The sequence below is a fragment of the Ciconia boyciana genome, chromosome 23 (genome assembly GCF_034638445.1).
Source record: "Ciconia boyciana chromosome 23, ASM3463844v1, whole genome shotgun sequence".
In the NCBI taxonomy this organism is placed as follows: domain Eukaryota; kingdom Metazoa; phylum Chordata; class Aves; order Ciconiiformes; family Ciconiidae; genus Ciconia; species Ciconia boyciana.
The window spans coordinates 6,433,738-6,449,927 of NC_132956.1; the positions used below are offsets into that span (position 1 = coordinate 6,433,738).

Here is a 16,190-nt window from a genome sequence, read left to right on the forward strand (position 1 = left end):
ATCGTGCTCTCAGTATTCAGGGTTTTAAGATTAAGCTGCTCCAAAGAATTTGTCACTGGTACTTGAGACTGGTGAAGAACTGAAGTCTTTAAAGGGTTGTCTAGGACCTAACTTTCATTTACAAAACGTGTCTAAAGCCTGTTGATGTTCAGGAAGTCCAATAGGGCACCTTCTCCTGAGCTTTTGAATGCCCTCCATGTTCAGCCAGCCAGGAAAAAATTCCCATTTCTATCCTGATAGTTTCAGTGTTATCAGGGAATAGTTACTGCTGGTAATCCAAGCCATATAAAGTGTTGCTATGGATATAGCTATTGTATAAATGCCTGTAATAAATAAGGGAATAAATGAACTTTTCCCCTGACACTTGTACGTTACAGCACTGTCTTGTGATCATAGGTTATTGTGGATATGCTTGTAGAGCTAAGGCTGCTCAAGGAGTGGAGAAGGGGAACAGAATTTTCGTGGGCTCAGCCTGATCTTATGACATGTTTTTTCACTTTCTGTTGCGTTCAGAAGACACTTGGAAGGAAGAGCTTTTGCAACAGCAGCCTGTTGAGCTTCCTGGAACACCTGTGTCTGAGCCGTTCAAAACAAATACAACCCATTGTCTGTTAAGCAAGTTTTCCCATAAAACTGCAAAGGCAAGCTGAAAATTTCCACTTGGTGTTGGAGTGTTGCCTCCTCTTCTACGAACTGGTAAAGGAGTTTCCTTGCTTTGGCAAGGAGTTTAACACAGGTTAAGAGACAGGTCTGTTTCTCTTTCATCTGAGTGTCAGTTTTGTTTCATACTTCTTTCCTTCGTACCCTGCATGCACCAGGTACATCCAGTGCTGCTATGCCCCATCTTTGAGCTTAGAATGGAGTTGCACAGAAGTTTAATCATTTCCAGAGAGCAGGACGTGAACACTGCAGCAATTTTCAGAGATTATAGCCAGGTGGGAAGTGATCTGAGGTAGGAGCTGTGCCTGTTACTGTTCTGGAGGGATCTGAAAGCACTTAGCAATAATGACTGCATTGACCCTGGTAGGTTCAATATGCCCAGGACTGTTTGCTGTTGCTGAGGCCAGCTGGCAGAGGGTGCCACATGCCATAACATGAAACTTATCTTCCAAGCAGGGCAGCTGCATAGCAGGAATTGAACTACAAATCGGGAGCAATTCCTGAGCTGACTCCCAAACCATGCCTGGGAGTTGTTTGTACGAGTGTGAGTTGGCTAATACTATGCTGGGAACTATGTTAACAATTTAGCAGAATAAATGAGCACTTTCCAGTTCAGGGAAACTTCCTGGCACTGTTTTATTTACTGTTGTAGTCTTAGATCAAGTGTTAGACAAATCTTGAGCAGGAAGAAGGATTTAAAAATACGCTGCAAGTTTTGCTGAGATGCTGCCATGTGACCTGAGCCCAGCTGGATGTGTCTGTGCTCCTCGCAAACAGCAGCTGAGTTTACCCCGGTGTCTCTAGCAGCAGACACAGTGCCCCCACCTACAAGCAGGTGGTTTAAGAGAGGCAGACTGAGTTCAAAGAAATAAATGGGGTGTTTTATTCAGGATCTGCCCTTTCAGCATGGTGGTGTCTTTCTTCACCGATCTTGATTGATTGTAGGGATGTGCATACTTCTTGCAATATGCAGTCTGTCCGTCCTCTGGGCATTAAAGGGAGGGCGTTAAAGCTCTTGCCACATTGCACCAGTCAGGTGAGTAAGCAAGCATGATAATATCAAGCTGCTTTTCAATGTTCAGGCCAACCCAACTCAAGAAACCTTTAAAACTTGCTGATCAGGAATGACTTCAGTCACACAGGCTTAGGAAACAAGGACAGAGCTGTCAGGAACAGTAACAGCATACTGAAGGGAAGAGATGTGAGAGGAGGGTGGGGGGAGATTTGGGGGTCCTGGGGTAGATTATGCCCCTGGCCTTGTTTTCTTTCCAGCATCTTCAGCCACCACCTGCAGCTCTGAAGCTGCTGCTGAATGGTGGGGAGAGAAATTCGTGCCAGAAAAGTGCCTGCTTGCTCCTGTTACTCTGTACCTGTTCCTTTTGTCTTCCTGTAGCCAACTGAGAAGCTGAGCTAAGAGCTGGTGTGCTTCCCAAAGGATGCTTTTCTGGGCTGGTCACTGGGAATGGATCTCGGTCCCTTTTTCCATAACAGTGCTAAAAGGAAAAGTGCTTTAAGTAACTTAACAGGTATTTCAGGTCAGGAAAGGTAGCACCAACCCTTCTAACTTGCTGTAGTTAACCCTTGCTGACATCTATAGCACTGGCCACAGTTGAACAACTTTTTTTTTTTAATTAAAGGATCAGTTTTTGTGTATGTTTTCAGCAGCTAAGGAATAACCTTCTATTATATTTTTCTCTGGCAGGAATTAAGCAACCACACAATGCAGTCCCTTATGTGATTTCTAATTCTTCTTTTCTAAAGAGCTACTGCCAAAGCAAGGACCACTTCCCATTTTTCTCAATGAGACGGTGTTACGCTTCACAACCAAAAAGGCCACAAATCGTCTTCTCAAAACGGTAATGAAGGAGAAGGGGGAGGCAAGTGGTCTTTTCAAAAGGGACAATTCTTGATAGGTGCCCTTGATTTTCCACACACACAGTTTTCTGCTGGCAGGTGAACTTTTAAAAATGAAAACAGAAAAAACATGAAAAAAAAACCAGAAAAAGACCACTAACCTTTAATTTCCTGTAGTTAAACCTGTAACACACTACCCATGAGGGGGAACTTGTGGAGCCAGAGAAGATATCCACAGTGCCAAAAATCCCCTTTTTTCTAACAATTCTTGTTCCCACCTCCAAACACACATGGGGGCTGAACAAAAATCAACAATTTTCTTTCAGCGGGTCTAGAGCGTTTCATTGCTGTTCAGTTTATATCCTCCGTCTAACTGTGTGTGTCACATATGTGCGTGACTGCACAAATAGTTACTTCTAAAATAAATGCCCTTTACATCTGTCTTGTTTTCGTTATGTTCAACAGCTCTGAAAGCAAAAGCTGTCTAGCAGTCAGCCTGATTATTTTTTAGCGTTTGTGTAAAATCTCTCACTGTGGCATTCAATACCACTGTAAAAGTTGTATGAAACTATATTTTTTGATAACATCTGCATGTGTGCGCACGTCTAGTGGGTACCGAGTGATATGGCAGCTTGGCTGTAACATGCCAGAGAGGAGGATGAAGCTCTGCCTTCGACCCCAGCTCTTGCTGGGAGAAGTATCTGGCCCTGGTTTGTGTGGGACGAACCAGGCAGATCTGCAGCCAGCACCAGCTTCCCCTGCTGCAATATTTATTCCCTGGATGAGTGTGTTAGGAAAGGGGGAGAACCATAATTTAGCTTTAAATCTGCTGCAGGCATCAAATTTCAGAGACAGTGCTTCAATGAACTGCAAGGTTTTAAGAGAAGTTGGCATCAAAACAAGAAACAAGGAGGATGTCGACATGTTTTACTACTGGATTTAACAAATACTTCCTCCCTACCCAAAGCTGTTGCTTGGCCCTTTCCCTCTACTACAGAACACAGCCCTGTGGCCTTCACAGTTTGCTTACAGCACAAATAAATAACGTGTTGGAAAAGAATATTTTTGTTTCTTTAAACAGCTAAACTGGGCTCTAAGTGGTACCAACAAAGCAGACAGCCGCTATAGAGGAAACCGCCGAAATCCACCGTGACTGTTCCCGCCTGTATTTAACAATGAGCATATCTTGGTAGAAAATAAAGTGAAACAGTTGTTAATAATAGAAACCTCAGAAACTTATTCAATAGGATGTTACTTATTTGCAAAACCTATGTTTGTTTTAATTAGAAATAACACTATTTCCTACTCATCCTTTTTTTTTTTTTCCTCTAACAATTACTCTACAACTGTTGTTGTCCTGCAGCCAGCTCCCTGGCTTCCCTCCCTCGCTGCGTGAGGTCCTGATGGGGCCAAAGACTCTGCTCAGGGCCCGGCACTGTGCGTCACAGTTTGTCCCTGTTGCTAGCAAGATTGGAAAAGAAATCACAGCCTGCTTGCTAGCTCTGTGCAAAAGCGTTTTCCAGTGCAATGATGCCCTGAGGAAAAAAGAAAGGGTAGAAACTGGTGTTCGGTGCTGCCCGTGCATCTCATGTCACAGATGGGTAGGAACCGCTGGACAGATCCAGCAGAGTCCGGCGTGCTCTGCCCTTGGACGGGGCACGCGTCGAGTCTGCGCAGCGTGGTGCTGCTGGCAGGGACCTGCTCGGTCCCAGCCCTGCTCCCGTGTTCCCAGGCTGGACTTCAGGAGTCCCTTCGGTGCTTCTTCTGTTCGTGGTACTCTGTTATTTTCCGCTGGAAATATGCTGTGGATGAGAAAAGGTCGTTAGTGAAATGCAAGCGTTCGGGCTGGGGAGGATACAGGGCTGCGCAGCCCGAGTCCTGGGGAGTGCGTGTGCACCCTGGGAGCAAACCCTGGGTTATGGACAACTGCACCCAGGTGAGGACCCAGGTGAAATCAGGGTTGTTGCAATTCCACCCATCCCTCTCACCTACCCAAAATGGGCTTTATTATGCTGGGTTAGCATAAGTTTTTAACCCACATGTTTGCTTCTGTTCAGTTTTTGTGTTTCCTTGCCAGCCAGCAAGGAAGAGAGAAAGCAGGAGACCCTGGGAATCAGAATAGCCAAAAAGGTGACGTAGCCAGCTGGGATTGTGCCATCCCTCCCTCCCAACCCCGGGGCAGACCCAGGTCCATGCCCGCTCTACAAATTCTGACCTAAAAGGGCAGCGAAAGCAGCAACCGAGGCAGTGCCGGGCCCTGAGTCCCCTGGGCAGGCTGCAGACGGGCTGGAGAGGGACCCACCACGGGCACCATCTGCTGCTTGCTGCCATGTGGTGCCATCCAGGGGGATGTTTGCTTTGCTCGACGCGGCAGTCGCTGACAGAGCGCGACGACGGCGCTCTCTTGCACGCTCTCTTGAGTGCAGCAAGACCTTGGGGGTGGCAAGTCCCGGGCCAGGATCTCTCTGGCCACCGGAGATGTTTTGGGTGGCTTCATCAACCTCTGTCACCCCTGTTTGTCCTCGTCCGGCTGGGAGGAGGCTCAGCTCTGCCCAGTGCTCTGTAAATCCCCTGGAAGGGGAAAGGACCAACCCAGCCGCCACGGGTCCGCACCCGAGCCGGTGGCAGAGATGAGTCAGGGCTCACAGGCAGCGCAGTCAGGAGCCAGCTCCCAGCTGCTGCCTGCATCCAAGCCAAATATTTGCACTGCTACTGGCATGTTTGCCTAAACACTGAGCCCTCAGTAAGCCTGCCCTATCCCCAGTCAAGCAACAAGATCTAAAATGAGCACAGGGATTTTTTTTGATCACTTGACAGGGACAGAGAAATGTGGCTGTTGAGAGCAAATGGGTGCTACTCGCTGCCCTGAGCATCCTCAGCCTCAGGCTGCAGCCCTCTCGGGGCACAGGGCATCTCTTTCCCTTAACCAAATAGCCCAGGACTTTGCAGAGCTCATCCGACCAGAGAGGGCAGGAGAAATGGGGCTGTTTACCTTCCTGTGGGATCCTGCTCTTTTCTGCTTCCTCAATAAATAGGGAAAACATGTTTGTCTTCACAAATTTCTTCACAAACTTGCGGTTGGTCTTGGAGGTGATGGCTTTGCAGAAGGCTCGCTCCTGGAAGGTGCCCGAGCCGTTTTTACTCCACTTGATGTGCGAGGCGTAGTGGCCAACCATTCGGACGAAGAACTGCACAAAGGCTTCAGAGACAAGCGCGTTCACCTGCTCGGATGCTGGAAGAGGACATGGAGCGTGAGAGGTGGGGATGGGACCTCTGAGCATAGAAAGGACAGACCTGTTTTAACCTGGCCCATTCACAGTCTCCGTTTGCATCCCGAGAAATTATTTGCTTAAAACCTCCCTCTGCCAGTAAACGACGATCAGACTAATTTTGCTGAGGGAGAACTGGCTGTGTTTGCATTCCAGAGGAGTGGTGTCTTTGCAGGCCCAATATTGGCAAAACCTGATTTTTTTTTTAGCAGAATTAATTGTTCCTGCTCTCATGTTTCTCAGGACAGGGGAAAGGCCAAGGGATTTCTCTCCTGTGGCTGCATTTTATTGCAAATTGAGGCAGAAACATCCCAGGCCAGGTCTCTTTTAGGAAAACCATTTTGCTGAGGAATCTGGCCATCTGTGGAAGGCAGCTTGCATCCGTTTTACCGTATATAAAGAGACGTGCTTACTGTGTACGTTGTTGTTGTTGTTGTGCCTGTTCAGAGACGTCAGCATCTCATTCTGCAGCTTGATGGGCAAGATCTCCTCCTCATCGCCGACCTGGAAGGCAACGGGGCTGTGAAGCACCCGGCGCTGGTGGGAACCCGGCTCAGATGGCCACGGGCAACGGTCAGTGCAGCCCATCAGTGGGGCTTTCTGCAGAGCTCATTAATTAATTATCATTGCAGGGTGCTGCAGTGATGCTGGGAGTGGGATGCCCAACACACGGACCCTGCTGCTCCAGCTCACAACAAGAGATGCAGCAGATGGAGCCATCCCTTTGTGGGACATTATCCCTGCATGGGTGACACCGAGATGTCTCTGCCCCCAAAATGTGAAAGCCGCCAGGTAGCTGGGACCAAAGGCGGAAAGGGGCCCTTCCCAGGGCTACGCAGGCCAGGCGAGCCCCACCCCCACAGCCTGCACGGGGGGACCTACCGCCCGGAGGATCTTCCCTTCACAGAGATCAACTATCAGAGCCTGAAAGAGAGCAGAGAGCAACCAGGTTTAGCCCTACCAAGGCAGCCAGGCTTCCTACCACCCCTTTTACGATCAGACCTCTGTGTCCGCAGCCCACGAGGGCGGCAGGAGAAGGATCGGTCCCTCTGTGCTGGAGGGACCTGGGCAGGGGGACCAGGGCATCCGCCCAGGGACCGTGTTTGCCCCAGGCTCGGTGGCTTGTCCCCACGCAGCCTTTCTCTACTTCTGCAAGGTTGGGATGATGCCAACAGCCAGCCTGGCCAAGAGCAGCTCCCTGAGCCCCCAGGGTCAGGGCTGCAGGTCCTGGGGTGGTCAGCAGCACCCAGGGGGACGTGGAGGTGTTGCCCCAGGTGCCAACAGGAGGGGACATGCAAGAAACCCCAATCTCCAGCCTCCCTGGATGGGAAAAGGGCACAACCAGAGCCTTCAGCCCTGGAGGCAACGCAAAGCCAGGGTCATGGACTAAACGGTGGCTCCATCCAGATGCTTTCCCCTGCCTGGATGAAATACCTCCTCCATCGGCTGGTCCAGGACCCGCTCCAGGTGCCGCATCTGGATGCCGACCATGAAGGGCGTGGGGCAGCAGACGGTGTCGAGCAGGCACTCGGGTACCACGGGGATGTAGGTGTGAGCCCAGGTGAAGGGGTAGAGGAGAGCAGCCACTGCGTGGATGCACTGCGACAGGACACTGCGGGACAAGGAGCCATCGTGGTGGCATTGCATGAGGAAAGAGGATTTCACTGCTTGGAGGGAACATCCCACCCTGAGCTCAGCTGTGTCCTGCGCTCCTTCAAGGGTTTTTTTTTTGTTTTATTTTTAAATAAACAGATCAGGACTCACCTCAGCTCCTCTGCCAGGAAGATGAGCCGTCGCTCCAACACGGCGGAGGCGAAGATGTGCAGGATGAGGTGGGGGCTGAGCCGCTGCAGCAGAGCCTGAAACTCCACGTGCTCCAGGTGGGCGTCCACGGGCCGCGTGAGCTCGATGAGCTGCCAAGGGAGAGCCACCAAACCCCGGCTTAGGAGGTGCAACGCTCCCCCCGCGCCACCCTGGCACCCTGAGAAGGTGACTTGGGAGCAATGAATGACCCAGAGTTTGCAGCATCTGCATCACATCCCTCTGCAAAGGACAAACCTCATCTTGTCCTGCCTGGAGATTTGGGCTGTGCAGCACTGAGGATGCAGAAGAAGCCAGCGGCGATGTGCGCTGTGGGGTTTATTTATTGTGGCACTGGATTTTTAACCAAAATGCCTCTTTTCTGCAGTTCTCACAAGTCCCTGGTAGGAAACAGGCAGGGACATGCTCCCACCGTAGCGTCTGACAGCTCGTGTGTGACCATACTGTGACCATACTGTGACTGTGTGACCATACCATATGTGACCATACTATAAAAACCACAAAAACTTCCTCAAAAGACTCTCTGGGAGGGCCAGCTCACCTCATCCTAGCTAGGATGGCCCAAAAGTGAATTATCTAATGGATATTTGCAGGTGGTCTGCCTATTCTGCTGGCTTTGCCCCAGACCAGAGTCTCCCAAACCCGGTCAATACCTCTGCCCTGCTGTGAGCAGCCCTGAGACGGTGACCACTGAAGGGTTAACAGGACTGTGCAGCTCATGACACAGTCCTGGCCCCTCTCCCCAGCTTTACCGAGGTGGGTGGGTGGGGGGAATCCCCTTCCTCCGTGTGCCAAGCTGCCTTTCCAGCCAAGCAGCATCTTCCCAGCCAGCAGCACAGGACTTGGCTGGGCTCCGCAGCCCCTTTCCAGCACAAATCCTGCACGATCCCCGGCTCCCAGCTCATGCAGTACTCCAGATTTATTTTTCACCCCTTCCTTGTTTTCTCACTGATCTCTTTGGCTTGCTCCAGCCCCTGCCCAGAGCCCCAAAGTGCAGCTCTTTCGAAGAACGTCCTCCTCGTCTCAAATCCTCCCTCCCATCACCCCCAGCTGCGCTCCCTGCAGCCTGGCCCGCAGCCAGAGCATTGAGCAACCTGCAAAGCCCTTGCACAAGCCTTCCTGGATGAAGAAATCTCTTGCAATTTGATAGCCAGCTGCTAAATTGCACTAGAGAGGAGGAATCTTGCTCTCAGACCCACCCTGGCAGGACGCAGCCCTGGGATGCTCAGCACTGAGGTTATTTTGCCTGGTGCCAAGGCAGATCCTCCCCCTTTTTCCACCCCAGCTTTGCCACAAAAGAAAGAAAAAGCAAAAGAGAAAGCTCTGTCTGTGCGAGCCCGGGCCGTGCGTGGGCGAGATGAGCCCCGTGGGCACCGTGCCCGTATCAGATCTCCTTTCACAGGTAAGGGCTTGGCTTGCCGCATGCCTGCGCCACGCCGGCTGCCTGCTCGTGGTGCTAAACTAGGGCGGGTGTCGAGGCTGAGGGCTGAGCACTGCGGTGCGGAGGGGAAGCTGCAGCCTGCAACACCCCGCAATGGCCCCAGCGCCACTGCGCACCCCAACGGCCCCGCGTGCTGCACCCAGACGTGCGAACGCCGGCTCACAAGCGGGGTGCAGCCAGCCCCGCTCCGCGGCCCCAGCGTGATGCACCGCTCTGACGTAAAGGCTGTGCAAGCACCGGCGTGTTAAGAAACGGCGTCCGGGGAGGTTTTGTGCTGGCAGCTCCAGCTCAAGGCGGATGGAGCTGCAAAGATGCTGGTTTGCAAGGATGCAAAGATGGGGCATCACCTGGGGATGGGCTCCATCCTCATCCTCACTGCTTGCTGCCCTGCTCCTGGACAGGAGGGAGGTGGCGGTGCCCATGTTCCCAGGGTACGAGGCCCCTGGCAGCCCGACCCACCACCCACTGCTCCAGCGAGCACCCATGGGTGCTGCAGGTGTGGAGGATGCTCCTAGAGATAGCCTGGGCTCCTCATGTTGGAGCAGTCTAGGAGGTGCTGCTGAGCTCCTGAGAACCCCACCAACCTCTGTGCCTGACTCGGGGATGAAGCTTTTAATGGTGACGGTTTTCCCCGGAGCTGGGAAGGGCGATTCCCGAAGGCCCTGCATGAAGGGGTAAATCACTGCCATGGAGATCTGGCGCCTCTTCTCCACCTCGTCCAAGATCTGGGGGAGAAAAAAAGTGAGCTGTGAAACCCCGGCAGGCAACGGAGTGGCTGCCTGGGCCACCATGGAACCAGACGGAGCCACCACATCCCTACCTTGGAGAAGAGCCCGAAGCAGCCCAGGCAGCTGATGATGCAGAAGACCTCAGGGAGACGGACACCACGGCCGGATGGCTGGAAGAGGATGGGAAAAGGGTTTGAGCATCTCCCAGCCCCACTGCAGCAGCTCTGTGCTCTCCCCAGGGATCCCCCCTGGCCCCACTCGCCCCCCCCAAAATACCCAATCACTTGCTGGGGGATTTTCAGAGCTGGGGCTCAGGCCAAGGATGCAGTTGATGCTGTAAAAGCAGAGGGTGCCTGGAGAAGGCAATTCAGATGCCAAAGCTGTTACTCATTTTGGTGCAAAGGCCTTTGGCATATTCACAAACTTTCCTGCCCCCCAGACCTGTGTCCTCCGAGACGTCCTGCCCCACCAGGACCTGCCCCACCAGTCCTGCCTCCTGCTGAAACAGGGACCATCAGGATGAGTGCCCAGGCTTTTTTCTCTTTCCTACTGGACTATTCTGGGTCCATTTGCTCTCTGCGCTTTCAGCCCTCCAGACATCCAGTTCAAACAGCCAGAGCTCAGCCCTGGATGCAGAAGTGGGCAGGTTTGCCAAGGAATGAAAGGGTGGTGGGATCCAGCAAGTCACCGAGCTGTGACATATGGCCCTGTGGCTTTATGTCCCTATTTAAGCAGGCTGTGCGTAAATCAGCAGCCAAGGAAGACCTCCATTGCACCTTGCAGCCCCCGAGCTGGCCAAATCCCTGAGTTGAGAAAGGCAGACACTGTTCAGAAGCAATTTTTGGGGACAGGACTGAGGGCACCCAGCTCCTTGGCACCGGGATGGGCACACGCACATCCCCATCCTGATCCTGAGTGGGGTTTGCAGCCATCCTGACCACTGCGGCCAAGGGAAAGGAGACAGGAAAGCTGCGGGAGATCGGTGGGGAGGCAGCAACCACTGGTACGGGGAATGGCACCTCCCAACCGTCGCATCTCCTGGTTGCATTTCAGGCCAGCCCTGAAAAGCAAATGCTGCTTTCCTCCATCCAGCATCCAACTGATGCCCCAGCAGAAGAAAGCTCCAAAAAACTCCCTTTGGGCACCCACTTGCTGCTTGTCATCATCTTTGTCAAGACAAGTGGCTTTCTAGGGCACGTCCCCAAGAGTTGTACTTCGGGCATGGCAGAAGGCATTGTGTCCCACCACGCGGATGGGGTGGCACGGCCACCACCGATGGGTGTACGGGCGGTGGGATGCTCACCAGCAGCCGCCTGCAGTAGCCGATCTTCCTGCTGCCATCCACATTGGTCAGGACGAAAGAAAAGGTTTCGCTGCAAGGAGAGACAACGCATGGGGACGGGACAGCTCTTCCACCCGCAGCCCTCAGGGGTACGACAGCACGGAGTGGGAAACCACGGCCAAGACCCCGCAGTGGGGCAGGTACCTGGTGAACTCAGTGACGGGGGCCCAGTTGTTGCCATCGGGGAAGCAGAAGAGGGGGATGGCTTGCAAGAGACGTTCCTCCTCCTCCTTCTGGCCCTTCAGCAAGTTCTCGCGCTGGAACGAAGCGATGCCAAGAGTCAGGGTGATGGAGGGTGCCCATAGCCCCAGGGGATGGGGTGGAATGGGGTGTGTCCCAAAGCAACCCCCGGCTCAGACTGAAGTGGACGGTGCCTGCACATCCCTGGACAAACATCTCCCAAAAATCCAATTTTTGACTCTTTTACCCAATGGATAGTGGGGGAAAGCAGAGGCACCCAGGCTCCTCTGCAAAGAGGGGGTCTCTTCCTGTGCCACCTCCCCAAGGTGTGAGTTTGCTGCCGTGGTCTCCCTTTTTGGGACAGGAGACTAGGGAGCACCCTGGGATTTTCCTCCTGGGGTTTGTGGCCCAGGGCTCAGACCACAGGGAGGGACAGATGGTCCCACCAACCCCAACCCATGGCAGGCAAAGCGCTGAGGTTTGGGTCTGCGACTCCGGGGCACGGGGTATTTTTCTGTTCTCCTCCCCCAGCTCTGGTGATGGGGAAAGAGCAACATCCCCTTTTCCTCTAAATTCGGAAAACTCATCTTCCCAGAAACACGGGACTAAATACCTTTGGGAACTGGTAGGTTATCTTGGGTTCATAACGTCCATCTGACATCTTCTTCAGCGACACCACCACCAGGTACTCGAAGAAAAACTGCCCAGCACAATAGAGGACGGAGTGCCGCTCTCCTGGTTTTCCCTGTGGCACCCGTGAGGGGTTGTTTTCTGCAGCAGAGGCCTCCTCTTTTCCTCCTGTAGCCAAAAAAAAGAAAAACCCAAAACCAGAGCAGAGTGAAATGAAAGGCCAGGAGGTGTCCTGATGGCAGGAGAGGAGATGCAGAGCTGCACATGAACCAGCCCAAGTAGTTGGAGGGAACCGGGACCTGGTGCACAGGGTATTTTGATCCCTGACAGTGCACAGCTGGGGACATGCGGGCACAGGACACGGAAAGGAAAGAGAAATGGCTTTTATGAGTCTTTTGGAGAAAATCAAAGTGCTGTCAGACACCCCCAGCCCTCCTTTGCCCCATCGCAGGGAGGGCAGAGGGACGCCCAGAGCTAAGCCGGCATGTGGGATGGCAGCGTGCAGACGGTCTCTGCAGAAAGCATCTGCGGGAAGGTGTGGGAATGCTTTTATAGCAGTTAATTTTATTCCCTTAGGGGAAAAAACAGCGAACAAACAGCACAGATCTTGTTTGAGCACCTCCAAAGGCTCCAACAAGATGAATCCCAACCTCTCCCTGCCAGATGTCTTCAGTCCTGGGAACTGCTGATTGCAAATGAAGTACTTGAGGGTTTTCCCTAAACCACAGCTCCCAAAGCAAAGCAATTCCCTGAGATTACATCCCATTTCTTGTTTGGCTGGTTGGGGAGGACAGCTGGGAAGCATCAGCTGTCACAACCCGAAAAACTAGAAATAAGAATGAAAAGAGCCCAAGCTGACATCTCCAAGGGCCCTGGGATGATCATGGTGGGGCAGCGAGATCTGAGGGCTGGGAAGGACAGGAGTTAAATGCCGGCAGGAGGCTGCAGCCAGGCCATGCCACAGCTCTTCCCTCTCCCAGCAGCCCCTTGCGACTCTAAATCTCCGGTTCCTGGCACTGAAACTGTCCCGGGCTTGGTCTTGGCTCTGATTACGGCAGGGAACTGGACCAGAAAATGCTTGAGCTGCTCCTAGGAATAACAGGCAGGAAAATAACGTGGCTGGATTAAATTTTTCCCCGCATCCTGGAGTTTGGCCCTGGGCTCTTTTGGTTGTGCCACAGCTTGGTGGGGCAAGGCTCTCATCATCCCTCTTCCTCGTGTGCAACATCCTCCTCCAAAACGAGTGCTGGTGGACACCCCACCCCGCGTATCCCCCTGGCTCTGTAGCCACCTCCTTTAGTCTGGAAACACCTTTCCAGCCTTCGTTCCAGGTCATCGGGAGCTGACGGGAGCAGAAAGTTCATCTGAGGAGGTGACACTCACAGTCCCATCACGGGATGTCCCTTTCCCAGCTCAGGGTGGGGAGATGCACAAAGCCGCCCCCGCCTGCACCCCGAAGCCGCTCCACCTCCATGTCCTTCCTCTTGGCAAGGTGAAAATCATCCCGAAGAGGCCCCTTTGCAGCAGGGGAAAGCCCAGGAGCATCCCGAGGACGAGACCCGGCTGCAGACACCTCTGGTTTGTCCTCGGTGGGGATCACCCATGTGACAGCCCAGCAAGGTGTTCCAGGCCAGGGAAAGAAGGTCGACAAGATGTGCTTTGCTTCTCCTGCTCCTCCTTGGGATGCTCCAGCAATGGCTTCAGCGGTCCAACCTCACCTACGGGGCCAGGGCAGGAGGTTGTTGCTGGGGGGACCCCAGGGAACCAGGCTGTGCAGCAGGGAGGGCTGCTGGCATCCCCCATCCTTGCTGGACGCTGCTGTCGGTTGTTTTCCCATCGCAGATTGCCAGGGTAAGGTGATAGTCTGGTTAAATCCTGCCTATCCAGTCCCATCCTGCATTTCAGAGAACACAAGATGCGCTCTCAAGCAAGGGCTGGATTTGCATCGTGTCCGTGGCATTTTCAAACACCCCAGTAAAACCTGCCACTCCGGGGAGGCTGGTCATGCCGGGCTGCAGGTCTGCCTCTCGCAGACGGACCCACACACCTGCCCAAAGCACGACCCAGCGCAGTGAACCTGCCGACAGCGCGGCGTCACCCGGCAGCGCTCCCCTGCGCCAGGTCTGGTTGCAAAGCCCTCGCTGGGAGAGCCTAAGCAGAGCTCTGAGACCACGATACCCATCCCTGGGCTGGAAGACGAGCTCTGGGGACGTACGGGGCCATGCACTGTCGTGCAGCGTTGGATGGGTTTAATGTGGCATCAGAGGTCCCAGCACTTCCCAGAACTGGCAGGATTTGCAGTCCCTCGTGTGTCCTGGGGACACAAGCCACGGTCACAGGAGCTTCGGCCAACGACTCTCCCATAGCCCAAGTGGGGAAGACTTGGGGACCACCCCACAGCCCCCCCCGGCAGCGGGAGCATCTGCTGTGAGGAGGGGAACGAGCCAGGCAGCCGTCGGGGCTCACGCAGCTCCTGGGTGGAAAGCAGCTGCTGGTGCTGTGGATTTTCACCCATCTCTTTGCTGGGCATGGAGAGGACAAAGGCTGCCGGGGTGCACCCTGGCCCATGAGGAAATGGCACCGGGGCTGCTGGTGTTAAAAGAAAAAGACATTTTGCTGCACGACCAGCTTCCGCAACCAGACCGGGGTTTTCTTATCAGCTGAGGGCTGCGCTCAGACCCACGCTGCGATGTGGCACAACCTGTTTCTTTCCTCCTGGAAAAGCTCTGGGCTGTGGCACGCTGAAATCTCCTGGCCTGGCACGACAGTTTGCGGGGGAGCTCTGCTTCCCGCACCGTGCAGCCACCCACCTGCTCCAGCAGAGAGGAAATGGCTTTTGCTTTATCGAACCTTTTCTGCTGAGCTCGGAAAAACACGTATCACACCCAGAGCAAGAGCCGGCCAGCACAAAACAGACCTGAAGGGGGGGCTTGCAGTGAGCTCCCCAAATCCACAGGTTGCCCCAACCTGCTCTGCTGTGGCTTGAAGCGTGGCAGGCCAGCTTTTCCGATGATCCATCCTGTATCTTGGAAAAGCTCACAAATCCCAAAGGACCGATTTCTGCACCGTCCTCTAAAGGCTCCACAGCACTGACCTGCCTGGGGGGCAGCGTGCCCCCGCCGATGCCCGCGATGCCACGCTCCGGTGCGCCCCGCGACGCTGTGCTGGGTGGGCGAGGGGCTGGGAAAGCTTTCGGGGATGGGATGACAGGGAGCCTGGGGGGCTGCCCCTGGGATGGGGATGGGAAACCCCCAGGGGCCGGGGTAGGCTCCGGGGGACGGGCTGCAGCTCCGGGATGGGCTGAACCCCCCAGGGGATGGGGGTGCTCCTGGGAGATGGGGGGCACTACCGGGGGCTGGGGTAAGCCCCTGAGCACGGAGCAAGCCCCGGGACATGCGGTAAGCCCCGGGGGCAGGCGGCCCGAGCTGGGCTCCGCAGGGCGAGCGCGTACGGGCAGGGCTGGAGGGGACCGAGCCGGTGCCGGTGCCCGTCTCCGTACCGCCGGTCCCACTCGGCGTGGCCGCGCTGCGCTGCCCGGGAAAGTCCCCGTTCCGCCGGCAGCCGTCGGCTCCCGCAGCCGCGGCCCCGGGGCTGGCACCGGCACCGGCACCGGTTCCGGCACCGACACCGGCACCGACACCGGCACCGGCACCTCCCGGAGCCCGGCGCGCGGCTGTGCTCCCCGGCGTCCCCGCCCGACCCTCACCTCTGCGGCCGGAGCGCCGCAGGCTCCGTCGGAAGAAGTTGCCGATGGAAGCCATGGCGGCCCCGGCGCGGAGCGGCCCCGGTGCGGCCCCGGTGCGGCGCGGCGCGGCGGGGAGGGCTCGGCTTCCGCCCGCCGCGCTTTCGCTTTCCCGGGGGAGGAGGGACGGGACGGGGCGGAGAGGAGAGGAGGAGCGGGGGGGCCGGGCCGCACCTGGCACCGGCCGGGGAGCCCGCCCCGGGAGCGGGGGCACCTGGGCACGGGGGGCAGGGAGAACCGGGCACGGGGAGCCGGGAGAACCGGGCATGGGGGGGCCCGGGAGCATCGGGAAGGGGGGAGCCGGGAGCACCTGGGTGCAGAGGAGCCGGGAGCACCGGGCACGGCGGGTCCCGGGAGGGATCTGGATACGGGGGTGCCGGGAGCACCGGGCACGGGGAGAGGGAGGGGGCGAGCGGGGCTGCATCCCGGTGCACGGGACCGGGCATCCCGGTGGGGAGCCGGGCACAGCCCGGGTAGGGGGGAGCTGCCCGCGGGGGGGGCGGGCATAGGGGCACCCCTGGGC

At 55.4% G+C, this 16,190-nt stretch overlaps 2 protein-coding genes across 2 annotated transcripts in view; one reads left to right on the forward strand and one right to left on the reverse strand.

Moving 5' to 3' along the window:
• Positions 1-2,547: 2,547 nt before the first annotated feature.
• Positions 2,548-15,769, reverse strand: DENND2D (DENN domain containing 2D). Its single transcript, XM_072844894.1, has 12 exons — positions 15,632-15,769; positions 11,909-12,093; positions 11,260-11,372; positions 11,077-11,146; positions 9,866-9,943; positions 9,630-9,770; positions 7,548-7,696; positions 7,218-7,395; positions 6,666-6,707; positions 6,197-6,287; positions 5,507-5,746; positions 2,548-4,316 (listed from the first exon to the last, which is right to left on the reverse strand). The coding sequence occupies exons 1-12, from the start codon at positions 15,684-15,686 to the stop codon at positions 4,255-4,257; spliced, it is 1,404 nt and encodes a 467-aa protein (XP_072700995.1). The 5' UTR covers positions 15,687-15,769; the 3' UTR covers positions 2,548-4,254.
• MYBPH (myosin binding protein H) overlaps positions 8,760-16,190 on the forward strand; it is a 31,569-nt gene continuing 24,138 nt past the window's right edge. Inside the window, exon 1 of the mRNA XM_072844893.1 lies at positions 8,760-9,006. The gene's annotated coding sequence lies outside the window, so the exon portion shown is untranslated. The remainder of the gene's footprint in view (positions 9,007-16,190) is intronic.